Raw genomic sequence first — 27281 nt, forward strand, 5'->3', positions numbered from 1 at the left:
GTGGACAGAGCGAACAACAGTCTTGACAGTTGACAGACTTTTTATTGTAATATCTAGTCTACATACATACATATGGTCATGGTCACGTCTATATCCCATGCGGGGTGGACAGACCGAACAACAGTCTTGACAGTTGACAGACTTGTTGTTCAGCCAAGCCAGCCACTGTGCTGTGTGGTTCCCGGCACCAATACAAAATAGAATAGGACCACTCCGTCTCTTTCCCATGGATGTCGTGAAAGGCGACTAAAGGGAAGAGTTCCACAGGAACGGCTCCAACGGAGACTCGCCCGACACAGCGGACGAGTTCGACATGCACAATGCTGTGAGTGTTATTGTAATATCTAGTCTACATACATATGGTCACGTCTATATCCCATGCGGGGTGGACAGAGCGAACAACAGTCTTGACAGTTGACAGACTTGTTATTGTAATATCTAGTCTACATACATACATATGGTCACGTCTATATCCCATGCGGGGTGGACAGAGCGAACAACAATCTTGACAGTTGACAGACTTGTTGTTGTAATATCTAGTCTACATACATACATACGGTCACGTCTATATCCCGTGCGGGGTGGACAGAGAGAACAACAGTCTTGACAGTTGACAGACTTGTCATTCAGCCAAAATACTGTGCCGTGTGGTACCCGGCACCAATACAAAAAAGAATAGGACCACTCCGTCTCTTTCCCATGGATGTCGTGAAAGGCGACTAAAGGGAAGAGTTCCACAGGAACGGCTCCAACGGAGACACGCCCGACATACCGGACGATTTCGACATGCACAATGCTGTGAGTGTTATTGTAATACATACATACGGTCACGTCTATATCCCATGCGGGGTGGACAGAGCGAACAACAGTCTTGACAGTTGACAGACTTGTTATTCAGCCAAGCCAGCCACTGTGCTGTGTGGTTCCCGGCACCAATACAAAAAAGAATAGGACCACTCCGTCTCTTTCCCATGGATGTCGTAAAAGGCGACTAAGGGGGAGAGCAAGTGAAATGCGAGTCCAGTTGCGACGATCCGTTCCACAGGAACGGCTCCAACGGGGACACGCCTGACACACCGGACGAGTTCGACATGCGGGGTAGACAGAGCCAACAACAGTCTTGAAAAGACTGTATGGCCACGTTCAGCTTTTTGGCTTAATGATAGAATTGAGATTCAAATAGTGATAGGTGCGCTAGCCCATCGCCTAAAACAGAATCCCAAGTTTGTTAGCCTATGCCTTAGTCGCCTTTTACGACATCCACGGGAAAGAGATGGAGTGGTCCTATTCTTTTTTGTATTGGTGCCGGGAACCACACGGCATCCACATATCTACATAGGTACATACATAAAATCACGCCTATTCCCGGAGGAGGGGTAGGCAGATACTACATCTTTCCACTTGCCACGATCTCTGCATACGTCTTTTGCTTCATCCACATTCATAACTCTCTTCAAGCAAGCTCGGCGGTTTCGGTTTTGCCAGGACGTCGTAATAATAAAATAATAATAGTATAATATCTATTTGATAAATAAATACATACGGGAGAAATTGAGTAAGCCTCGAAGTAAATTCGAAACTTGTGTTACGAGATACTAACTCAACGACAGCAAATCTCAATTCTATCCTTAAACCAAACAGCTGTGGCCTTTCAGTATTTTGGCTGAATAACAAGTCTGTAAACTGTCAAGACTGTTGGCTCTGTCTACCCCGCAAGGGATATAGACGTGATTATATATATATGTTTAATGCTAATAGTATTATCTAACATTAAATACCTGCTTTCATAATCTCAGGAGGACGGCGTTGGTACAGCGAGCGACAACACGCCCGAGCGCAGAATCTGCTTGCGACTGTACATAGTCCAGCCCAAAGGTTTACAAGAAGGCGAATTGGTGTACTCGCCGCCGTCTGCCGTACAAAGAGATACCTTATTGCAGGGTAATAAGTCTTATTATTTTTTTTTCTAATGTAGTACTCCGCCGCTTCTTCTACACATGCCCTTTGGAAGCGGTAATAGTTATAATTAGATTTAAGTGATGTGACGTCAATAAGTGATACCTTGGCTCCAATCCTAACCTAACCCGTATTGAATCGATCATGGTCAATTGCCTAAATGTACAGGTTTCCTCACGATGTTTATCACTCACCCTAAGAGCATCGGTTAGTATTCAAACTAATGTACGTAACTACGAATATAGTCATTGGCACATCGCCGAGGTGGGATTTGAACCTGCGTTTTTTATGCGCATCACGCATTTTAACCGGTCACCTTACCGATTTGACCATCGACGTTCTCTCACTGGTTTGCCGCAAAATTTGTAATGCCTCGTTCATACATACATACATATAGTCACGTCTATATCCCTTGCGGGGTAGACAGAGGCACCAGTCTTGAAAAGACTGAATGGCCATGGTCAGCTATTTGGCTTAATGATAGAATTGAGATTCAAATAGTGACAGGTTGCTAGCCCATCGCCTAAAAGAAGAATCCCAAGTTTATAATCCTATCCCTTAGTCGCCTTTTACGACATCCATGGGAAAGAGATGGAGCGGTCCCATTTTTTTTTGTATTGGTGCCGGGAACCACACGGCCTCGTTCATATTGTACCTTGTATTTGTACAGAATTATCGGAGTTATCTTTGGATGAAAAGGCGAATGATGCACCAGGCATAGCGTCCAGTATTCTCCAGCAGCAGAGTCAGCAGTTGAAGAATTTACTTATGAGGACACAGGTAATTGATATAGAGTATTACGAGAAATATCGTAAAAGGCGACTAAGGGATAGGCTTTTATCCCTTTACGATATTCTATCGCCTTTTACGAGCCGGGAACCACACGGCACCTGTAACCGGGAAGTTTAACCCATTTCGCGTCCCAACCCAGGCTTAACGAGTCTACGAAGTTAGTTCCTTATTCAGGAATTGGGACGCGCCACGGGTTAATGTACTTGTAATAAAGTCGTTATTGTATTTATAGCGGCCGTTCAGCCGCCATGGACAAACACTCTTTGGCTTGACAATTTAGATGACGAAAACTGACTAGACGTTGAAAAAAAGGACAATCTACACTAAGACAAGACGACGATAAGACATCTTGAACAGGCAAAATTCTGTTTTGATTCCGACCCAAATAGACCCGAAGGTCTACTAATCTAATGAAATGAATCTAAACCGAATGAAAACACAATACTGAACGTTTTTTCAGTATTGTGTTTCCATTCGGTTTGATTCGGCTATAGGTTGCGATGTCGAATATTCCCGATGCGACTTATAAACGTGATGGTACAACAGTATTGTGTATTGATGTGTGTGTGTGTGTGTGTGCGTGCGCAGACGCAGCCGGGCAGCCTGCTGTGCCGCGCGGAGTCGCCCAGCGCCGCGCAGCTCAACCTTATGACGCCGGACGCGTTCAGGTGAATTATTTGTTTATTTACTAATTTAGAATGATAATTATAAGAAACAAAATTGCATAGATTCTAGGTGTAACCAGAATCTAATCTATATATGTATATATATATATATAAATATATAAATAAATAAATAAATATAAATATAGGTTTAAAAAGAAACAAAAATGAAAGAAAATGATGTTATTGTTACATTGAATTGTTATTATTTTGATACATTTCTCATGAAGCCAGCCATCAGCTGAATGTGGCCTTTCAGTGTTATCGAGACTGTTGGCTCTGTCTACCCCGTTAGGGATATAGTCGTGACTAATATGCATGTATGTATGTGATCACATACTATAACAAAAGACTTGAGACATAACCTTTTATTTCTTTTGGAGCTAACCATTTTGTACTATTTGTCTCTGATATATTTATTTATAAGTAACATACAAAAATCTTGTATGCCGTGTGGTTGTAAAACTTTAGTATAGGACCAATTCGATCTCTCTCTCGTGTCGTGGAATGCGACTAATGGAATAGGCACATTCATCTAGTGCAGCTTTTGCTATGAACTTGTAGAGGGACAGATGCTTCCACAAAGAGAAGATCTTTCGCTACAAGGATATAATCGGGATTAAACCCAGAAGGAAGAAGAAGAAATTCATACATACATATAATCACGTCTATATCCCTTGCTGGAGAGACAGAGCCAACAGTCTTGAAGAGACTGTGTTCGGCTTACTGATAGAATTGAGATTCATATAAAGTGAATCGCCCTAAAAGAAGAATCCCAAGTTTATAAGCCTATCCCTTAGTCGTCTTTTACGACATCCATGGGAAAGAGATGGAGTGGTACTATTCTTCTTTTGTATTGGTGCCGGGAACCACACGGCGGCAAGAAGAAATAATAACTTTGTTAAATAGTTGTGACGTTTATTGCAGTTCTCCCGGGAAGCGAGACGAAGAAGATCCGCCGCTGTCGGCCACCCCCGACGTGGGGGCAAAGTCTCGTACATCAATTGGTATGTTGCTTTTTTATATATACATGTGGTGGGATTGAAAGTAAAACAATGAAATGAAATATTCTTTATTTACTTGAAACATGTTACAAATTTGTGTTAGAAAAATATGTGATCTTACATGTTCCGCCCGAAGTATGGCATGTAAATATTGTTTTGTAATAAATTAATTTCAATATTAATAATTTAAAAATTAGTAATTATACAATTTAAAATTAAAATAATGTAACAGTGCGGAATTATATCGTAAATCTTCTTTATTTTATTACACATCTTATATCGTCTTGGGATAGGCTTACAAACTTGGGATTCTTTTTTAGGCGATGGGCTAGCAACCTGTCACTATTTGAATCTCAATTCTATCATTTAGCTAAATGTGGCCTTTGTTTTTCAATCTTTGCATTTCAGTCAAATTCAGTCTTTGCAAGACTGTTGGCTCTGTCTACCCCGCAAGGGATATAGGCGTGACCATATGTGTGTGTGTGTGTATGTGTATAACGTTTTACATCGTACCACAGACTCACTATTCTATATCTTAATGTTACCAGCGTAAAAATAAGTAAGAGGTCAGTTAACAAAAAGGATTTAAATAAAAGCAAAAAACAAAACTTCTCCCACATACATACATACATACATACACGCACACATATATATCTATATATACCTGTCTCTTTCACTTTTACTTATTGGGTACAATGTATCACTTATTGACGTCGCATTACTTTAATCTTATTATATCTTCTTCTACCGCTTCAAAAACGCATGTGTAGTAGGAACGGCGGAACAAACTACACTGCAGCATTTTCACCGGATAATAATTTACAGATATAGATCTCTTTAATCAAAATCATGTACGAATGCACATTGTAAAATGTGAATAAGTATAAAACTAATGTTTTCAATACAAATATTATGTCATATAGATAAAATAACATATGTACTTACATACTGTACAAATTATGTCAATACATACATAAAATCACGCCTCTTTCCCGGAGGGGTAGGCAGAGACTTCCTCTTTCCACTTGCCACGATCTCTGCATACTTCCTTTGCTTCATCCACATTCATAATTCTCTTCATGCAAGCTCGGCGGTTTCGGGTACTTTTGACCTGACCCTTTGCCAGGACGTCCTTAATTTAATCAAGATACGTTCGTCTAGGTCTTCCCACTCCGACCTTTCCCTCCACTCAATACCATGTCAAAAATGCACGTACATGCACAAAAATCACAATACACCATTTAAAATAAAGTATTTATACGTATCTCAATTCTATCAATAAGCCAAACAGCTGAACGTGGCCATTCAGTCTTTTCAACACTGTTGTCTCTGTCTACCCCGCAAGGGATATAGACGTGACCATACGTATGTATGTATTTGTACGCAGGCGCGTGCGCATCGGAAGTGGGGAGCGCCAGCGGCGCAGTGGCAATAGCGCACGACGTCAACCCGGTGTCCGGGGGCTCCAGCCCCAGCCGCGAGGTGCAGCAGATCATGGCGCACGAGCGGGACTACTATAAGGACATGGTACTTATGTTACAATACAATACATTCATTTTCAAAATTGTGTACAAGGTACAGGTCTTCCACTTTTATAAGTTACATCGGCATTGTTCGACGGCGCAGAATAGTACAACCGACCGCCGAATCTGGCCGAATGAAAACATTAGTGAAATAACTAACTTATTGCTGCTACATAGGATTTTAAATCCCAAAACAACAGGAGTCGTGTATCTTGCTCATTACCGACTACCACAATGCCGCTACGGCGTGGCGCTCCTGCGAACTCCAGACATGGCGCGTACGCAATTAGCCAATAGCGAACGGATTTGATCCCGCGTTCGAATGGCGCACAATGATTGGCGCAGATATTTTAGCGCCATGACAAAAATTGATTTCTGCGCAGGTACATCGGTGTAACTTATTAAAGTGGTAGTACTGTACCACTTATTGACGTCACATCACTTAACTGCTCAGCTCTCTAAGCCCTGATCAGCGCTCGACCTACCGGCCACGTTTTAATTTTATTTTGAGCATCACGTAGCCTGCCATAGTAGATTTGCTAATACAAAGATTATATACCTGTCAGTCACCGGCGACGGACATGGCAGGCTACGTGTTATTAATGCATTATTTTAAGTTTGGAAATACTCATTTCTCGCTCGAAAAATTGATTTCACTTTATAAATCTCAATTCTATCATTACCTAAGCCAAACAGCTGAGCGTGGCCCATCAGTCTTGACGGGACCGTTGGCTCTGTCTACCGCGCAAGGGACGCTACATATAAAGAATCACGCCTTTTTCCCGAAGAGGTAGGCAGATACTACATCTTTTCAATTGCCACGATCTCTGCACAGTTCCTTCGCTTCATCCACATTCATAACTCCTTCATGCAAGCTCGGCGGTTTCGTGACTTGACCCTTTGCCAGGACGTCCTAATAATAAAATAATAATAGTATAACATCTATTTGATAAATGAATAAAATGAAAATATTATATAGGTACAGAACAAATTATACAGATTGAGTAAGCTTCTTGCCAGGACGACTTTTATTTGATCAAGATACGTTCGTCCCAGCAATGCCGTGTGGTTCCCAACAGAAGAATAAGAATAGAACCACTCCATTTCTTTCCCATGGATGTCGTAAAAGGCGACTAAGGGATAGGCTCACAAACTTGGGATTCTTTTTTCAGGCGATGGGCTAGCAACCTGTCACTATTTGAATCTCGATTCTATCATTAAGCCAAATTGCTGAACGTGGCCATTCAGTCTTTTCCAGACTGTTGGCTCTGTCTACCCCGCAAGGGATATAGACGGGACTATATGTATGTATGTACGTTCGTCTAGGCCTTTCCACTCCGACCTTTCCCTCCACACTCATCCTTGCAAGGGATATAGACGTGTCTATATGTACGTATGTAAGCAGCGTATTAAATTAAAATGCTAATGATAACACATTGGTCCCAGGAGCAGAAGGAGTCCCCGGAGGAGCCGGCGGCGGCGGAGCAGCAGCTGGCCAGCGCGCCGCTGTACGCGGACGGGTTCCCGCCCAAGCCGCTGGTGCATTCCAGTAAGTATCTACTTTATATATATATAAATATTTTTTTGTGACGTGTGGTTCTTTAAAAATTATTTATATGGCAAGACAACGTTTGCCGGGACAGCTAGTCTTATATATAAAATTATCGTGTCACAATGTTCGTTCCCGTACTACCCGGAAACGGCTTGACCGATTCTCATGAAATTTCAAACATTTATTATTCATGCCCCTTAGTGATAAGGGTTGTTCTCACTTAACATTTTTTTAACTAGAAATTAATTAAAAATTATACATAATAATATATATGGCAAAACAATGTTTGCCGGGACAGCTAGTTATATTTTACCTTTAATTACTATTGATTACACTTTAGTTTCATAATTAGAAGACTTCAAATTAATGTCTAAAGTTAAAGAAATTAATTATTTCTTTATTTAATTTATTTCTTTATTGTTCCAGACAGTGACACGTCATGGCCGCAGATTTCCATCGCTCAAATCAACGAAGCCAACCAGCGGAAGGCTTCTAGTGACAAAGGTCTATCATTGACCAATAGCAGCGGCCACGCCATTACTATGAATAGCAACAATGCTCTGACAGGTCCGTTTTTTTTTTCTCTTCTACGTTATAGTCAGGTGAGATGGAGGACAAATGCCTAATTTAATATTGAATTTAAAAACAAAGTTCTGCCGGTTTCGTAAAAGGCGACTAAAGGAAAGGCTAATTAGTTAGGAAAGGGTAATTAGTAGTTAACATAGAATACGGCATTTTTTTTGGAAAATTCCGGCGGACACGGGTGATAACAGGAGTTTTTGTTTAATTCAAATTCCAAATTTTTATTCATTGGTTTCACAACATTGGTTGTGATGACAATTTAATAAAATACTTGAAACTAAATTTACTGTTGCTTTCCAAAGCTTCAGTGCAGAAGAAGCGGTAACAAACCGCACTGCAGCATTTTCTTCAATAACGTCACCTTCACGCAATTATCCAATTTTAGAATAGAAATGTAGATGAGAGAACACATAGTTATGAGTAATTGATTTATACGTAATTTGAATATTTAACCTTCGTATAAATCAAAAATGTATTTAACGCTATATTTTTTTACGCGGGCTCTTTCCAATCTATATTTTTAAGCTGAAGAGTTTGTTTGTTTGAACGCGCTAATCTCAGAAAATTGTGGTTCGAATTGAAAAAATTCTTTTTGTGTTGAATAGACCATTATCGAGGAAGGCTTTAGGCTATATAACATCACGCTGCAACTATAAGGAGCGAAGGAATACCTAATGGAAAATGTGAAAAAAAAACAGGGTAAATTAATCCTTGAGGGCTTCAATGATGCCCGAAATAACTATTCCACGCGGACGAAGTCGCGGGCACAGCTAGTCAGTTATAAATATCTTTTTGTTTTTGCATGTACAGGCAACACGAGCGGCCCTCCGCTGGTCAACACGATCGGGCAACCCCTGGCTACGCCCAGCCCCCCGCCGGCGGGCGCGGCCCCCCCCAGCGCGGCGCCCCCCGCACCCTCCGCGCCCCCCGCGCCCGCAGCCCTATCCCCCGCCGACAGGGCCAGGCTCGACAGCCTGGACCACAAGATTGACAAGCTGAGAGGTTTGTTGTTACCTACATACATACATGTAGTCACGTCTATATACCTTGGGGTGGACAGAGACGACAGTCTTGAAAACACTGATAGGCCACGTTCATCTGTTTGGCTTAATGATAGAATTGTGATTCAAATAGTGACAGGTTGCTAGCCCAACGCCTATGAGAAGAATCCCAAGTTTATAAGCATATCCCTTAGTCGCCTTTTACGATATCCATGGAAAAGTGATAGAGTGACCCTTTTCTTTTTTTATTTTGGTGCCGGAAACCACACGTTCAACTATCGTCAGTAAACCGACTTTACAGACAACCGATTTTTTTATTTGTTTAATTCAGTGCGTCATGTACAGTTGACGTCATTCACCGCCATTTGGTCAGACAGGCAGTTAAAATAAAATACAAACTCATTGGAAAGTAGGTAGTACTGGCTGGAAAACAAATTAAATTAAAAAAAAAGAACAAAAAAATGGATATTAACTCCAACCAGATTTAAGTTCGTGTTTATTGTTTATTTAGTTCAACTTATTATTGTTTAAAATTATTTAAACCCATTTACATATATGTGTGTAATGTAACATGTTTTACAAATAAATAATCTTGTATCTTGAATCTTAAAGTTTTTATTTGAATAGTTAGTTCATCAGTGCATATTGTAATAATTGTAAATATACTTAATAGTGTTGCGATAATACAGTGCTATTTCTATAGCTTATTCTGCAGTTTTCTTCACAACCTACTTATATCATTTTCTTTACTTATATTTCAAGTAATGTGTATATATAAATAAATAAATAAATATATACGGGACAAATTACACAGATTGAGTTAGCCTCGAAGTAAGTTCGAGACTTGTGTTACGAGATACTTACTCAACGATACCATATTTTATAATAAATACTTATATAGATAAACAACCAAGACCCAGGCCAATCAGAAAAAGTTTTTTTCTCATCATGCCCTGACCGAGATTCGAACCCGGGACCTCCGGTGACACAGACAAGCGTACTACCGCCGCGCCACAGAGGCCGTCAAGTTATTTATATATATATATATTGTGAGTTCGATAAACACCATTTTATTATTATTGTTGTTGTTGCAGAGTTGATAACGGCTCAGAGTCACGAGGTGAGAGCGCTGCGCGCCGCCGCGGGCAGCCCGCGCGCGCTGGACGCGGCGCTCGACGAGCACGCGCGCCGCGCCGCCGCCGCCGTGCGCGCCGCCATGGCCGACGGGTACGCCGCCTATCACTCGACAAATGAAATTTAATTATATACAGGGTGACATTTAAAACAACTGCATCCTTTCAAACATAGACTATACCCATGCTTCTGAGCCGTTTGAGCCTATTTTTATTTAAATTAAACGTCATCATTTTCACATTTTAAAAAACCCTCAAAAACTACGTCACACGCTTTATTAAAGACCAATACTACAAAAAGAAATTAAACATGTAAATAAATGTCTGAAAAATAAATTATTTTTCTAGTATCAAGATCAAGTAAAGTACAGAGTTGTCGAGATCGCTCAGCTGAATGAATCGAGTCGTTGACCTCTGAATCTTACGCGTCGCTTTTCCGCCGGCCGGGGTGATAGGACGTATTTAGGATAGTGGATTTATTAACGTTTTTAAATATCCTTTAGATGAGTACACTTAACAGTTAAATTAATGCAGTTGAATTAAAAGTCACCCTGTATATCTTTATTTACTTGTAACATGGTACAAATGGGTGTTAGAAATATATGTGATCTTACATATTCCGCCGGAAGTATGGCATGTAAATATTGTTTTGTAATAATTTCGTTACTTTCAAAATTAATAATTCGTGCCTGCTGGACAGAGACAATAGGCTCGGTAAGAATGGAGGGCCACATCCAGTTGGCTTAATAAGACTACAGCCGCTTTGAGATGATGGAATTGAGACTCAAGTAGTAACAGGTTGCTAGCCCGTCGCCTATAAGAAGAATTATAAGCTTATCCCTTTAATTCATCTTTTGCGACATCCATCAGGGAGATTTGGAGTTGTTCTATATTAAAGAATCACAGGGCACAGTTTTAGATAGATAAAACTCTTTATGGCCTTATTTATTGTATGTTTTACCATAAGGGTAAAACATACGAAACAACACAAAACAGACAGAGATGGTACAAAGGCGGAGTTATCGCTAATGCAATCTCTTCCAGTCAACCTTTGGGTGGAAGGAAACCAAACAGAAGATTGGCGTTGGGCGCAGAGCAAGATAAATAAATGTTTGAACATATTAAAATAAACACAGAATATATGTATATCTAATACATTATAAATACATACAAATACGCATAAATACAGATAATACATAATCTGTATTTATACGTATTTAAATAGTAGAGAGTAGAGTATACTAACCTGTCGAGATTTTTGATACTATCAATAGGTTGGGCTTTCTTGATATCGACAGGGAAAGCATTCATAGACAAACATAGTAGATAGTATATTATAGTGTTCATATATTTTTTTCAATTTTTCAACGTATATTCTTTTTCCATTAGCTGGCAGTGTGTATCCCAGGTCAGCGACACCGCGGCCCGCACCGCCGCCCACTCGGCGGGATTGGGAGCGGCCCGCGCTTTAGAGCCACTGGCGAACGCGTTACAACACGAACTGGCCACCAAGTTGAGCGCCACTGACCAGCTATTGCGGGAGAACATTGACAAACTGGTCACTAGCAAGGTGAGTAAATATGGTTTTTGCGAAATTTATACTTAGCACCTGGTTGACCGAGCGGTGCTCGGTGGACGTCAGATAAACCATAAAAAATAAATATGCAGATGAAAAGACTGATAGGCCATGTTCGTCTGTTTGCGTTGATGATAGAATCGAGATTCTAATAGTTACAGGTAGCTAGTCCATCGCCTAAAAAAAGAATTCCGTGTTTATGAGCCTATCCCATACTCGCCTTTTACATCACATATCGACATCCATAGGAAAGAGATGGAGTGATCCTATTCTTTTTCTATTGCTGACGGAAACTACACGGCACAATAATAAAAATACTGTCTAACTTTACCTCAGACATGAATACATAACGCTCTGATATTTTCCAACTTAGAGTAACTACTCACTAATCAATAGAGAACCACACACACCGCTAACTAGACTATATCTAACTGACAAATTAATTTCAGACGGTAATGGAACGCCTCAGCACAGCCATAGCCAAGTCCCTGTCGGAGATGGTCCGCGACTCCCTCCGCGCGGCGCTAATGGAGAGCGTACTGCCCGCGATGGAGAAAATGCACGCGCAAATATTCAGACAGGTCAATCAGGCGTTCCAGAATGGCACTAAGGAGTGTAAGTGGATATTATCAATCAATCAATCAATATCAATATTCAATATCCTACTACTATTATAAAGGCGAAAGTTTGTATGGATGTATGGATGTTTGTTACTCTTTCACGCAAAAACTACTGAACCGATTACCATGAAATGGTATGTAGGTAGCTGAAGACCCAGAATAACACATAGGCTACTTTTTATCCCAGAGTTCCCGCGGGATTGATAGGGTTTCCATGCGGACGAAGTCGCGGGCGGCCTCTAGTCAATACATATAATTAAAAAAAATTGTACATTGAGTAAAAAAGAAGAAATTTAGCTACTTAAAAGTGTTTGGTAAAAAAATAAAGTATTGAAATCAAACAAAGTGTACGTTTTCAAAAAAAAAAAAAAGATTTTTATCAACGTTAACAATGTATCGAAGTTATTTCAAATAATGTACAGCCTTATTCATGAACGTAACTTAAATTTTAAAATACACTTTTAAGTCATACTTAAGAAAAATCGTATTTATAAATGCTGGTTAGAGTTAAACATTTTCTTAAACAGCGTCTTAAATTACTGTCAAATTACACAGTAAACAAGCGTTAAAGGATAAAGCAACAACATGGCGGTCCAGTCACAGCTGATTTAATATGACGCTGATGACCATTTCTCTCACATCTAGCATCTAAATGACTGTGGCGCGTTTTGTTTGCATTTTTTTTTTGGAACTTTTGCTTCGTTTAGTGTCAATTTTGTATATTTACTCAAAATTAATTCCACAAATTACTTTGATTTCGACGACGATTTAGCTAATGAGTAATTTACGCGATTTATAACATGCATGCATACTCGCATGATACGATTCTGTGCGATGTGATTTGCGAAATCTGGCGCCGTGAGAAGCCAACTTTAAGCTGGAGTGGCGCGTTCGCTTCGTTCACTCACTAATATTATGGTCACAAGATAAATTGTATATCTTCCAGTCGCAACAAACACAGAAGCGGCGGCCCGAGCGGCGGCCGAGCGCGGCGCCGCAGCGGCCAGCAACAACCTGTGCGCCGCGCTCGAGCGCCACGCCGCCGCGCTCGCCGCGCACTCCGCGCACGCGCCGCAGCTGGCCGCCGCCGTGCGCGACCTCACGCACAGGTACCGCCGCTCACACTCTGTGGCCAGGGGACACTGTACAGCAGCCAGCAACAACCTGCTCGCCGCGCACTCCGCGCACGCGCCGCAGCTGGCCGCCGCCGTGCGCGACCTCACGCACAGGTACCGCCGCTCACACTCTGTGGCCAGGGGACACTGTACAGCAGCCAGCAACAACCTGCTCGCCGCGCACTCCGCGCACGCGCCGCAGCTGGCCGCCGCCGTGCGCGACCTCACGCACAGGTACCGCCGCTCACACTCTGTGGCCAGGGGACACTGTACAGCAGCCAGCAACAACCTGCTCGCCGCGCGCACCGCGTTACAGGAAATATAGTAGAAAGCAGTTAATTATACACTTCAGAAGACACAAGGAGAACAGAAGATAGAAATAAACAAATTGCACTATATTTCGGAAATCAAACAAAAATATATAACAATATATATAATATCTCTAATTTTTCGCTAATTAAACAAACCATGACAACCTTTGCTATTACGTACATAAAAAAAGGTGCCTACAGCGTCTAAATTAAATGAAGCACTTCTAGCAATAATATATAGCAACAATCAGTTGTCAACAATTAAATCTATTTCATCTCTTTCACACGCAGCGTGCTAGAAAAGGAGCTGTCATGGTGGCGGGAACAGGCCCGCAGTGTGGCGCTGCAGATGTCGCGCGCGCACACGCCCGCCACGCCCGCCGCGCACGCGCCCGTCGACCGGCAGGTACGCGCGCGTCTCTATACACGGCGGTATCTAGATCATATCGGGGCCAGGGACCACACGGCACTGATATAAAAAATTTAATAGGACCTCACAAAAAGAAAGCCGAGGTGGGATTTGAACCATTATTATTTACCATATGCATTGCTATGCATTTTTTAATTCGGGAACTTTATAGTTTCGACTACCAAATACTCCCATAATGTGAAATGTCATGAGTAAATATTTTTTTGAAGAAGCATCATACGAAAAATTTCAACTATTTATTTCTGCCAAATCGTAACTTTCTTACAGAGATCACAACGAAATTCTACAAGAAATTGCGTTCAGGAATCCTTGCCTCTACTCTTACAAGTAACGCACTTGTTTTTGACAATATCTATAGCATTGTTCTTAGGTTATAAAGTAGCATTCACGATCATTAGAATAGTTATAAATTAAATTTTTTAGTTTCCTATATAAGTAGATAAACTTATATTATAACAAACGTAAAATTTTGACTGTCAAATTATAAGTGCTAACGCTATGTTAATGTTCCACTCTGCCAAAAACCACACAGGTCCATCTATTTCGATAAAAATCCATAAATTATCTAATGTAATTCGCGATAACCTACTGATAGTCACCATTTATTAAAAAGTTATTCATTTTAAAGTCATTGTATTTATTTTTAGGTAGTTAATATGATTATAATTAGTGATACATCTTAATTTGTCGTATTTTTTTATAGAAAAAATTGTATAGGATATTTATATTTTCACTAAGAAAGTCGTTAAATTTTTCGCAGTACCATCAGGAAAAAACACCGACTATTCTTAAAAAAAAAAAAAAAACCCTGTAATTAAAAAATCCAAACATTGTTCCAGATGCAAGTAGCGAACATTCAATCGCTAATGAACAGCGGCGACGCTAACGGCGCTTTCCAACTAGCGCTGTCGGCGTCAGATCTGACGCTAGTGGTGGCCGCCTGCCGCGCTTGCGAGCCCTCGGCGGTGTTCGCGCCGTGCAAGCTCAAACAGCACGTGCTGCTGTCGCTGGTGCAGCAGCTGGCGGCCGATATGACCAGAGACACGCATCTCAAGTATAGGTGAGTGTAATCATAGAGAAGTCAATTAAAAGAAACTGACGTAGAAAATTCAAATTCAGAACTTTTATTTATTCATTATTATGGGACATTTTAATGTCACTTGATAATTGTCATATCTTTTGGTTTCACAAGATTGGTTGATGTTAAATAAATTACTGAAAACTAAATTTACTGCCGCTTACGAAGCGTCAGTGCTGAAGAAGAGGTAACAAACTGTACTGCAGCATTTTCTTCAGAAGTAAGAAAGGCGGACAGAGTTGGCGAACAAAATGATGCGCCGATAGTATTTCAGTCCACTCTATATATACACGTCTCACGCACACACTCTAACCATTAGTGTGACAGTCGGCCGCCATTACGTCATAGATGCGTACATAGATTATATCATTTTATTTACGCCGCCGTATACGATGCTTCACCTTTTTTATTCAAGCCAAAGTACAACTAGTTTAATATGATAAAATATGACGAAGTTAAAGGAAGCTTGAAGAGTGCAGGAATTTCGCACAAAAATAATTGTGAATACGGAGTGTTTCAGTTCAATTCCATAGTTTTCACAATCAACACAGATGACGTGGACAGAGTCTCAATTAGTAACTTATTCACCATTCCCTCCCGTAGGTACCTAGAAGAAGCCGTAATGAACCTGGACACGTCCAATCCGGTGACCCGGGAACACCTGCCCATAGTCATCCGGGAGTTGCAAAAGCAAATAGTCGCCTTCCTCAACTCGTCCCCGGGACACGCGCTGACGAGGCAGTTCAAGATGCTGCTGATGGCCACGGAGTCCCTGGTGAAGGCCACCGGCTGACCGCCGTGCGGTTGTGTGTGCAGACCGCGATAGGGGAGGTAATTGACGCACCGGCCTGATGATTTGTTAAATATATTGATCGATTATATGCATACAAATGATGGATTTATTTGTTTATCTGTGTAGCACTCACAAGGTTATAATGACTATAAAGACTGTATACAAAACTGAAAGACATGCTGTATGAAAGTTGGATAATAGCGGTTACATAAAGACTTGAAATAATTTTCCCTGTTGTTAAAAAGATTTGACTAGCGCCATCTGTTGGATATAGCGGGAAACACGGCATGTCACTGACGTGAATAATACAATATGGCAGCTAGTATTTTACCCGCCATTTTTAGCGCCCCAACGGGTGAACTGAATATACGATTACAGTTTGATGTAAAATGGTGGCCATGTTGTATGAATTCTGAGAAAGAACACTAGTCTATTGTACAATTTATATGGCCTTAAATTAAAAAAAGAAAGCGAAATAACTGTCCGTCAGTACGCTCACGTCAATATTGAGAAAATATATATTTTTTTAATCGCCTATGTGAGGTCAGTACATTATAGAGGTCAGCGCCATCTTTTGGCGAGTAGTATTGAAACAAAATTATTTGTCTGTAGGTTAAAAAAAATACCTTTTATCAATAGCGGCAAGCTTATCACAGGATTATTCTATACATACATAATTTAAATAACTTGTGAACAGTTTTGTGCAATCACTACTACTGTTACTTGTATTTATCATACCTATATGTTTTCTTATATCTACATAAATTGGTAAATAAATAAAATACATACATAAACAAAAATCAATGAATATGTTTAATAAATTATCAAATAAATATAACGTGCGTCTCTCTTATCGCGTGGAACACTTGTGATTGTAGTTTACATGGACACTTTAAGTGAGAGTGAGAAACGAGACGTGTAAGAGACACTAACAGAAGACTTGCTGTCTAATTTGGACGCTTAAATGTGCTGATTTAGATGTAAGTATATTTCATTTGCTGATAAAGTTAATTTTACAAAATGCTCCGTCGAAACATGTCTGCAAATTAACATCTTAATAAGTACGTTTAAGTGGTTTCTGTGGTCGGGTGACTGTGGGAAACAAAAGGCTCCTAAAAACGCGTACTTTAATATATTTATTAAAGACATTTCACTCACTACGGTCAGTCATTTCGCGCCTAAACCACTAAACCGATTTTGTTCAAATTTGGTACAGGGATAGATTTGACCCTGAGGCTAAGAAGGGATTAAAAAACGGGATAAAATATTGGCTAGTTATATTTATAATTTAAAGCTACAGTTAACTTTGAATTCACGACAAATTTGTGTCAAGTTTACAATAGCTTTATCAGCAAATTGAAATTGGACAATGGGATCTCCCCAAGACGTATTTTTATTATCAAACACAGCTATAAGACTGTTATGTTGTAATTTAAGATTTTCGAATGCAATCCCAAAATGAGGAGTGTAAGCTTTGTTGAAAATGTTAATGTGAATAATTTCTTATTAATATCGCTACTAATATATACATATGTATATTACACTGTATTATTAAATTTATTTTTGTAAGACTCTGTCATCGGTTACTGTTATTAGGAATGCCGGCCAGCCCCCGTATTATAGCGCGCGCGACGCCGTTATAATCGCGCGAGAAACTATTGCTATTTCGCTGTTTATTATGAAGTAAAACGGGATAGCGATAGTTGCTGCTGCTGGGACTGGGTGTGTTGCTATTATGTATAGTAAACGAGTGTATGACAATGATCTATAGATAACAATAATGTTGACTCAGTAAGCGTGTTAATTTCTCAAATAAATGATCATTTATACTCTTTTGGTGTTGTTGGTGAAAAGATGTTTTTTTTTTAAACAATTTAATAATTACAGTTGCCTGAATAATAAATAAGGTTAACTCATTCCTAGATGTTCACACGGTCCAGTAGAAGTCAGTAATTACACGGTAAAACATTTTCTGACCTCCTTGGCCCTGTTACAAGAAGACCGAACCCGGCTCGGATGATGACCTGTTGCATTAGGTGCTTACTCCTTTAATTAAATTTGGTACAGAGTTGGATTTGACCCTGAGGCTAGGAAAGGGTTAAAAAAACGGGATAAAATATTGGCAGTGAACAACAGATCACGCGGTCACACTTACCCACGATAAATTTATTCATCATGATCATCATTTCAGCCGTAGGATGTCCACTGCTGGACATAGTCTTCCCCCAATGACTTCCTACTTGCTGGCGACCTGCATCCAACGTTTCCTTGCGGACTTTACCGGATCATCGATCCATTTTGAGCCGATAAACATATAAAGCTTTCTAAGGACAAAATAATATGAACTGTACAAAATGTAGTTGATAAGTTTTATTGCGTAATTTTATTACGGTAATAAAAACAGGAAAGGTTATCGCTCTCATAAGTTACAATAATGATTATATCAAAGTATGATTCTAAATGGAAAAAAGAAAATGTGGGGATAAGAAAACCAAGAGGTACCTTGGTCAACTCTGACACGTTCTTATGAACGATCAGGTCAGGAGTTCTTTATGAAGCGAAATATATAATCAGGGGTCATATGGCAAATGCGAAAATGTGGTTACTACATAGAAAGGGTGTAATTATAAATATTTTGTGTCAATACCTTTATTTGACACTGACCAGACATGCTATCTATTCCCTTCTAGCGCACAGCATCAAGATAAAACTGTCTCGCTCTAGCATTTCTCTGCGCGCCTCCCATCTGAACGCGCCGGGTAGCCCTAGCGTAGTACCTTTTTAAGGCTAGGTGTTAAAATTGACAGTCAAGCTTCGGTAAGACCAAAATAATTTTTTTTATTTCTTCGGGGGAAAACGTCCAAAAACATAAAATTCGTCCAAAAATGTATCTTAATGTATTACTATAAAGCATACAATACAAATCCCTAAAACTTATTGTAGGTAATTTTTTGATGCATTTTTAAAGGTTATTTGTATATCATGTGAGGCCACTTTTTGTTTTTTTTTATCATGCTTATTTTCTCATACGTGAATCTTAAAGTAAATCGAACTTTGTATGTGTAAAATACACTTAAAAATCTGAGGTTCCCAAGCATATGACCACTCTGACCCCTTTCTATGAATGTTTCAGAGTCCTCTAATTAAATAACCAGTTTCACTTACCATGGTTCAAAATGGATACAGTACATATATCTGAAATTCTGTGGATCGTGTTTATTGTCTGACCCCGGGACCCCGACAACTTTTGAAGATATTACCTTTTTGACCTCATTGTGTAACCGAGCCAAGCAGAGAATATGAATAGAAGTAGACTAAGGCTTACAAATTGTAAATATTCAATATAGAAGAAGCTAGATTCTTACGTATTTAATGATAGTGCATAAAATAGCTGAACGTGACCATTCAGTCTTTTCAAGACTGTTAGCTCTGTCTACCCCGCAAGGGATATAGACGTGACCATACGTATGTATGTATGAATGATAGTGCTAAAGACCGTGCGTTCGACCAGAGTGTATCACTTTGGTGCTATGTATTTGAAATCTCCTGCTAATGCTATTATGCTTTTTATCTCTAGGACAGAAGTTATGTTTTCAAATGCCACACATCAAGCCTGTTCAATCTTTCAATCAAATCAAATCTGTGTGACTATGTTTCTTTTTATCGTATACCTACTTAAAAAGAAACGATTCGTTAGTTAGTTCTTTTGATTATATTTCAATATTGTATTCATTACGGAAGTTCAGCTGTTCTATCTTGTTTTTGATTCCGTTTTTAACGCGCTTATATCATTCTATTGTTGATGGTCATGATGATGATGAATGGAATCTTTGGTTAGAAGGAGAGGAAAGATGATAGGAACATAATGTCATGTTTACGTTCGTGAAAAACCACGCATGTCGCTAAAACTACAATAGAAAGATGTAATCGTCGTGAAACTAACTAAAATATTTGCTTATAGCTGCACTCTAGACATTATTTGTTGAATATTTAGACTTTAAACAGTTGATTTTTAAATTCGTGTAACAGAATTCACAAAGTCTGGGTATTATTAAAAGTTTAGATTGTTTTTGTGTCCTAGGACTGTATAAATAAATTTGACAAATTTAACAAATCAATAAAATTACCTGAATAGATTTTTTTACTAAGAAGGTAAATTGTCAAGGAAGTTTTCCATTTTCAAAAAAGAAATCATGGAAGTTTTCCGTGACCTTTGATTTAGAATTATGGAAACTTCTGTTGATTTAATTTGGCTCCGTTTAATTAAGTCTTTTTTGATTGGAACTAAAAGAACACTACAGTTTGTATTTTTGTTTGAATCTAGCGAAGGCGTTCGCTTTATTTTTTTCTTATGTTGATGTTAGAATGTGTAAGAAATGTATAAATAATAAAAGCCTATTGATTTGTAACGTTGTTTATTTTTATTATTTCTTTTGTCTAATACTTAGTAATACTTAGGCATCATCTTAGCAAAATTATGACACAAAAAGTACTACTTAGTACCTACTTCATACTATGTTTTGTGATTTTTTCTATCGAATAAAAATCCTGGCAAAGGGTCAGGTCAAGCGAAGGAAGTATGCAGAGATCGTAGCAAGTGGAAAGATGTAGTCTGCCTACCCCACCGGGAAAAAGGCGTGATTTTCTGTATGTATATAACTACCTATGTATGTTTAGCTGCACCCAAAAAGAAACTGCTAGCATACACTGTTTTATTTGCTATCAGATTATATGATGGCACTGGATGATAGATTAGCTGAGATTTTTGCAAATACATACTTACCTTTACCTAAGCTTCTGTATCTGTTGATATGTATTTACTTTATATCTCATGGGGAAAGTATTTCGTGATGTTGAGAACACTTGAACCATGAGATAAGTCAATTAATTACAATAAAATACCACCATAAAAAATCTCATTGAAATTGATTCAACAGTATGACCGCGTAATAATAACGAAGCTACCTCACGCATAAAAACTATTATAAAAATAAATGTGGGTAGCACCAACCAATTTTACAAAAAAGTGCGAAGGTTATAAATTCACACATCGTTTATCCTCTCTTGAAAAATGTCCCCCGAGTCCAAGCCCTTCATGAGATCAAAGTCTTTGTGTTCCTTACACGACTTCCCTTGCAGGGAGTCTTTCCAAAGCTATAGTGCATGTTATAGCCGCAGAAGCGACTCCTCGGTCGAAATCTCCATGCCGGGATGCGGATCCGATGTTTGGATAAAAGACAGCTACCTTAGAACCATCTCACCTAGTAGCGCGAGTCTGAAGAATCTGGAGTTTAAGATTGATCGCCTAAACGGTGAGTATTTTTCACATATGAACACATCTTATTCTGCGCGTTACATCCACACCTTTCTGAGCACATCCTGAGATCATACCATGATCCAGGATCATTGGGTAAGTCAGGTTTTTAATGCGAACGAAATCCATCAACGTTTTTGTATAGTAGAGTATTTACCGTTTTACACAGTTACCTGAACGTGCAACTTTCCTAAAGATGTTTTCGATCACCGTAGTAAAAGCTTCGGCTCTTAACTTTGAGAAGAGTTATTGAATGTGGGCGAGGTTAGGATTTGAACCTGTATCTCCATGCGCATCACTAATTTCTTTTTCGCATCTTGTCTTTCTTACCAGCGACGCTCTTCCTTTATTCTTAACTAGAGGCCGCCCGCAACTTCGTCCTCATGGAAACCCTATCGATGCCGTGGGAACTCCGGGATAAAAAGTAGCCTATATGTTATTCTGGGTTTTCAGTTACCTTCATACCAAATTTCATCGTAATCGATTCAGTAGTTTTCGCGTGAAAGAGTAACAAACATCCATACTGACATACTAACAAACTTTCGCATTTATAATATTAATAGGATGTATTTTATCATATTCCTAGTTCGGGAACCAGGGCTAATTAAAACTTGTATGCAAGCTAAAAAGGGCTAAACAAAAGATTGATTATTTATTTTTACCGTTAATTAATAATGCAATATCAAATAACTTGATCATTACAAACTAAAAAAACTACTTAGGTAATTAAGAAAAAATATGATTAACTCTAAAATTAAATTTACAAAATGATTACAGTCCCTGCAAAGCATCAATTTGCGGGAGTGTGCCCAGAAGGCAAAAAGCATTGTAATTTTGAATGGCATCGCTGTTCTCTGGTGCCAGATAATTTCCGGATTTATTATTGTTCCGAATTTTATGACCACCATTTCACTCCAATCTTACGTAGGTCGTTTTTCTAAATAGAATTCATCAACGTTTGGTTTCAAACGTGATGACTAAGTTAAAGATGGCAAGTTAGGTAACATTAAAACTATTGCGTTAATGAGTTTGACGACGCTTTGGAAGCGGCAGTGAACTTAATTTTAAGTAATTTATTTGACGTCAAACAATGTTCTTAATGTCTAAGTACTTAATATTGTTTTAGATATATTCACGGAACAGTGCTCATTGTTATCGGCGATCAAGGATGACATACAAGAGACCAAATCAGTCATGAATTGTGAATTTAACGAAGATCTGTTTGAGGAGTTGTCCGCAAAGGCTATCGCCGTTATGCAAAGGTGATTTTATTTTTATTAAAATTATCGATATTTTGTATTTCTGTTTGTAACGAAACGAATAACATACATGTGTATAGTAAAATCACCTCTATTTCCGTTACGGGGTAGACAATGCAAACGTTTCGAAGAGACTGAAAGGCCAAGTTCAGTCCGGTTGTGGGGCATGTGGTATTAAAAATCACATTACCTTAAGCAGAATTCCAACCCAAGTTTACGAGTATATTAACTTTTCACTTTATTGAAAAGAATAAACATAAAGGTCAGTGGCGGATTTACCAACAGGCTGAGTAGACCTAGGGCGGAGGATTTGAGGGGGCGGCAAATTCAGCACCAAAAATTTATTTTTCTTACAGAAATAAAAAAATACCTAAGTACTTAAATATAAAGTATTTTAGTTTTCCAATTATAAAATTTGACATTTGACCTCCACCTTAATTTCTCCGTGTGGGAATCGAATGCAGTTGTCTGGGATATAGACGTGATTATGTGATACTTGTGATGTCACAAGAGGCGGCAAAATTTGAACAGCCTACTGGCGGCAAATGCGTTAATCCGCCACTGATAAAGGTACTTTGTTGATGAAATTTGTCACAAAGATAGCCTATACCTCAAACCGCAGGTCCCGAGTGCGAATTCCGGCCAAGATTATGATTCTTGGATACATTACATATAATCACATCTATATTCCTTGCGGGGCAGACAGAGCCAGGGTAGTCTTGAAAAGACTGATAGGCCACGTGCAGCTGTTTGGCTCAATGATAGAATTGAGTTGGAAATAGTGACAAGGTTGCTAGCCCATCGCCTAAAAGAAGAATCCCAAGTTTATAATCCTATCCCTCAGTCGCTTTTTACGACGTTAATGGGAACGAGATGGTCGTCCTATTCTTTTTTTATTGGTGTTTTTTTACTGATTCTTGGATAAAAGTTATTTAATTAAAATATTGTAAGTATCCACTAACACAACTCTTGAACGTTGTTATTTTAGGTTATCTCTATCTGAGAGTTATCACCAAAAGTAAGTACCTATAAGTAATTATTTTTGTTGCTTTGTTTATGTGATAGTATGACAGTGGAAGCTATGTGTTTATTTATATTTTTGTGACATGAGATAAGTGAAGACCTTTGGCTTTTATGAGTTATGATTACTCCAATAAATTCCCAAAACTTTCTCTAAGATTTAAGTCCTTTTTTTAGTTAGTAGTTTTAGTCTCATTGTATAGAAAGTCGACATAAATTTGGCTTATTTTGCTAGTTTATAGGGCAGCATTATTCAATATCATATTATTAATATTGCAGGTATCTACTTATTACCCCAAGCATCATTCACTCCATCAGGATTGCATAAATTTCAGACGGTATTACCAACCTACGTAATACGAGGAACTTGTAGTGTTCTAGCTAAGTTCTAGCAAATCAAATTATTATTTCCTAAGTCTCTACCTTGTCATTATATTTACAAGTGTTCTTTGATAAAAAATTAACTTTTATGTAGCAGAATAAACGAGCTGAACGATGGGGAATGGTCGTTTGACCAGCAGAACTCTCGGGCCACTAGTCTGCTGAACGCGATCGAGTATCGGCCGCCCGTCTCTCTAGATCGAGAGATTAGGAGAGCGTTGTCGGAATTCCTAGATAACGAAGTAAGTTTTTTTTACCTAAAATTGGGGTAAACTGTGTAGATGGCAATATATAAAAAATAAAACCAAACCCGCTTGCTACAAGAGGTACAATAAGAATGACTTTGTGTTTGGTCGCGCAAAAAGGAGATTAGAGATCTTCGTCTTGGGCAGCTTTAGCCATGTCCATGCATCAAGTTTTCACATTAACCGTTCTTAACCGTGCTTTCATGCCGAAAAAGATATGGAAACACATTAAAATATTAATTAGGAATGCGGTCAACTGTACCGTTTAAATAAAGTATTGTAACAAGTTTAATTTTAGTCATAAGCCGTAAAGCTGACTGTTGGCTCTGTCTAACCGGCAAGGGATATAGACTTCACTATATGTATTTAAATTTTGTCCGTAGGAATTAAAAGAACGGATTGTAACTGCCACTGCAGAAGCCGTTAAAGAGGTGATCAGCGGCTGTCTGTCTAAAGACATGTCTGATATATACCTGCCCACCATGGAACGCTCCCATCGCAGACTCTCCCGGCACATGGCCAGAGTACTAACAGATGCCTTCGAACGGTGTAAGATTTTTTACTTGCAATAAAAAGTGCACAGGATATATTTGAAACGATCTCCGAATCAACAAGTAGACCTTCAACTTTCCCTGGGAATGTAACCGAAGATACCCTAAATTTAAGAGGGAACTCGAACTGTATAGATAGCTTGAACATACTATCGTAAGTTAAATGACGCCGGCAAACTTTTTCCTTTCATAATAACCCCAATTTGACAGAACTTGTACATTTTCAGATGAAAACTCTGCCATGTTTATGAAGCACACACACCGCGCCTCTCGAGCGCTCCGCCGCTCCTTGGAGCAGCACGAGCTTCTGTTGAAAACCTCCAACCCCGCCGCCCTGCACCAAGTGGTGCATGATACTATAGGACAGTGAGTACCTACTTTCTGCAATGTTGGTATCTTGTCAAGGGAAAGGCCAGCAAACTTGGGATTCTTCTTTTAGGCAATGGCCACCAACTTGTAATTATTTGAGTCTTAATTTCATCATAAAGTTGTTCAGCTGATTGAGCCAGTTTTTTTAAGAAGTTGCTCTGTCTGTAAGGAATATAAAACGAAACTTAGCTGAAATTTGGCATGTTTCTTTATATTGTTTATGCCTTTTTAACTGGCAAGCAAGAAACACCTACAATAAAAATAGTATTTACTATCACTTGTATTCTATTTTTACGTCACCGCGTATAACCGCCGAACATAAAATACATGTAGGTACCTAGTTTATTACTTGTTTATTAAAAAACTATTGCATGTTTATGAAACAGTATTTTATTAAAGCTAAAATTTGTAGGTTTTTGAAGACCGAGCTGAAGGAGTGGCGGCAGAAGGTTCTAGAAATGCTTACGACGGAACCAGAGGATGAACCAGAGGAACCGAGTCCGTCAATGCTTCCCACTACACCACAGCCTGCGGACCCTGAAATATCATTAGTAGATCAACTGGTATTTCAATTTTTCATTCTCATGTTCTCCTACATGTTATATGTTTAGATTTAATAATCATATACTTTTGGTTTGTTAAATTAAAATAGTTGATACACAATATCTGACGTCACGGTAGTGCCCCCACCAAATTGAGCAAAAATACCCCAGGCCATACTATCCTTTTCTAGAAGCTAATAAATAGAAATAATATTAACCCAACGTTAGTATGTTAGATAATTATATTTCGTATGATGAACTGTCCGTTGTCCATTGACAAATATTTTATTTCATAATCAAATTTGTAAAAAATACCTACTTTAAACCATATAAATACTTAATAATCGTAACAAACGTTTTATTATCTAACAGATGCGGACAGCAGTAATCAACAAATTTATCGAAGATGGCGACGTGAACGGTGCATTCTCCAACGCCCTGTCAGCCTCCGACCTGTCCCTGGTGATGACGGCCTGCCGCGGTGCAGACCCGGCGACGGTGTTCACCCAGCCCTGCTTGCTGGAGCAGTCGGTGTTGTTGTCGCTTATACAACAACTTGCGACTGACTTAGTGCATGAAACACAACTAAAATGCAGGTTTGTTCTCTCACAAATTTTGATAACTTTTATCGAGAAGACATCCAAAATTTTAAGAATGTAATATAGCGTGGTGCGGCCACTATACGCACCACGGTATATTACAAATGAGACACTCCGTCACGAGCTGGAAATCAAAATAGTGAGAGAAAAAATTACAAAGAGAGTATTTAGTAAATTACATACAAGGATCGACTTCACTTTCGACTTCACCCAAATGCTTATAAAATAATAGGAGGGTACCAAAAGATCTACTTACTTTGACCTGTAGAGCTAAATGAGAGATATGTAACTGGACTCGAAGAATTTCCGCAAAAGAACATTTTGACGCTGTTATTTATTACGTATAATCTTGTTCTACTTACTTGTACCTTTACAGATATCTGGAAGACGCTCTTATCAACTTGAATCTGACCGACCCAAACACCATGGCCCACCTTCCCATGGTGGTCGGTGACGTCCGCAAACATCTGATGAAGTTCCTTCACGCCTACCCCAGCCATGCAGCCAGTCGCAGGGTTGCACTCATTGTCATGGCCGTCGATAATTTACCTAAGTAATAAAAATTATATTGTATGCTCATTATTTTTAAGTTTGAATTTTCTTACCTTGTGTAATTTTAAAATAAAAAAAATATTTGATTAATAATCATTTTGCAGTTTTATTGAAAGTTTTAATGAAACTAAGTTGGGAAACTTAGTTTATCCATTGGAAATGCCGTAAAGTATGCAAAGATCATGGCAGATGGAATTTTTTTCCATGTGGATGCCGTTAGGTATGGAATTGAATTGGATGGAAAAAAAAGAGGCATGGTTTTAAGTATGTATTCAAAGGAGACCCTCGATGGCCATCGGTGAAAGAATTCAATTAATTACA

The 27281-nt window shown here is 39.0% G+C and overlaps 2 protein-coding genes across 2 annotated transcripts in view; both read left to right on the forward strand.

The window, feature by feature from the left end:
- Nucleotides 1-20516, forward strand: part of LOC106136876 (enhancer of mRNA-decapping protein 4) — a 30143-nt gene extending 9627 nt beyond the window's left edge. The window contains exons 10-24 of the mRNA XM_060946179.1: nt 1797-1941; nt 2627-2736; nt 3337-3416; nt 4338-4417; nt 5802-5941; nt 7384-7486; nt 7916-8056; nt 8882-9073; nt 10167-10299; nt 11595-11775; nt 12231-12396; nt 13348-13510; nt 14119-14233; nt 15097-15317; nt 15939-20516. Coding sequence (XP_060802162.1) covers nt 1797-1941; nt 2627-2736; nt 3337-3416; nt 4338-4417; nt 5802-5941; nt 7384-7486; nt 7916-8056; nt 8882-9073; nt 10167-10299; nt 11595-11775; nt 12231-12396; nt 13348-13510; nt 14119-14233; nt 15097-15317; nt 15939-16128 — 2160 coding nt within the window. The 3' untranslated portion in view covers nt 16129-20516. The remainder of the gene's footprint in view (nt 1-1796; nt 1942-2626; nt 2737-3336; nt 3417-4337; nt 4418-5801; nt 5942-7383; nt 7487-7915; nt 8057-8881; nt 9074-10166; nt 10300-11594; nt 11776-12230; nt 12397-13347; nt 13511-14118; nt 14234-15096; nt 15318-15938) is intronic.
- Nucleotides 20517-22551: 2035 nt separating this feature from the next.
- Nucleotides 22552-27013, forward strand: LOC106136835 (enhancer of mRNA-decapping protein 4). Its single transcript, XM_013337492.2, has 7 exons — nt 22552-22704; nt 24200-24344; nt 24731-24896; nt 25126-25264; nt 25680-25830; nt 26182-26405; nt 26785-27013. Exons 1-7 carry the CDS (start codon nt 22637-22639, stop codon nt 26963-26965), a joined length of 1074 nt encoding a protein of 357 aa, XP_013192946.2. The 5' UTR covers nt 22552-22636; the 3' UTR covers nt 26966-27013.
- Nucleotides 27014-27281: the final 268 nt, after the last annotated feature.

Source organism: Amyelois transitella, chromosome 2, assembly GCF_032362555.1.
Source record: "Amyelois transitella isolate CPQ chromosome 2, ilAmyTran1.1, whole genome shotgun sequence".
Taxonomy (NCBI): Eukaryota; Metazoa; Arthropoda; class Insecta; order Lepidoptera; family Pyralidae; genus Amyelois; species Amyelois transitella.

What these genes read in the sequence shown, in the direction of transcription:
- LOC106136835 (XM_013337492.2), top strand. Translation starts at nt 22,637, where the DNA reads ATGAATTGTGAATTTAACGAAGATCTGTTTGAGGAGTTGTCCGCAAAG. An exon ending in AACAGATGCCTTCGAACGGT is followed by an intron (nt 24,897 to 25,125) that starts GTAAGATTTTTT and finishes GTACATTTTCAG; the next exon opens with ATGAAAACTCTGCCATGTTT. An exon ending in GAAACACAACTAAAATGCAG is followed by an intron (nt 26,406 to 26,784) that starts GTTTGTTCTCTC and finishes GTACCTTTACAG; the next exon opens with ATATCTGGAAGACGCTCTTA.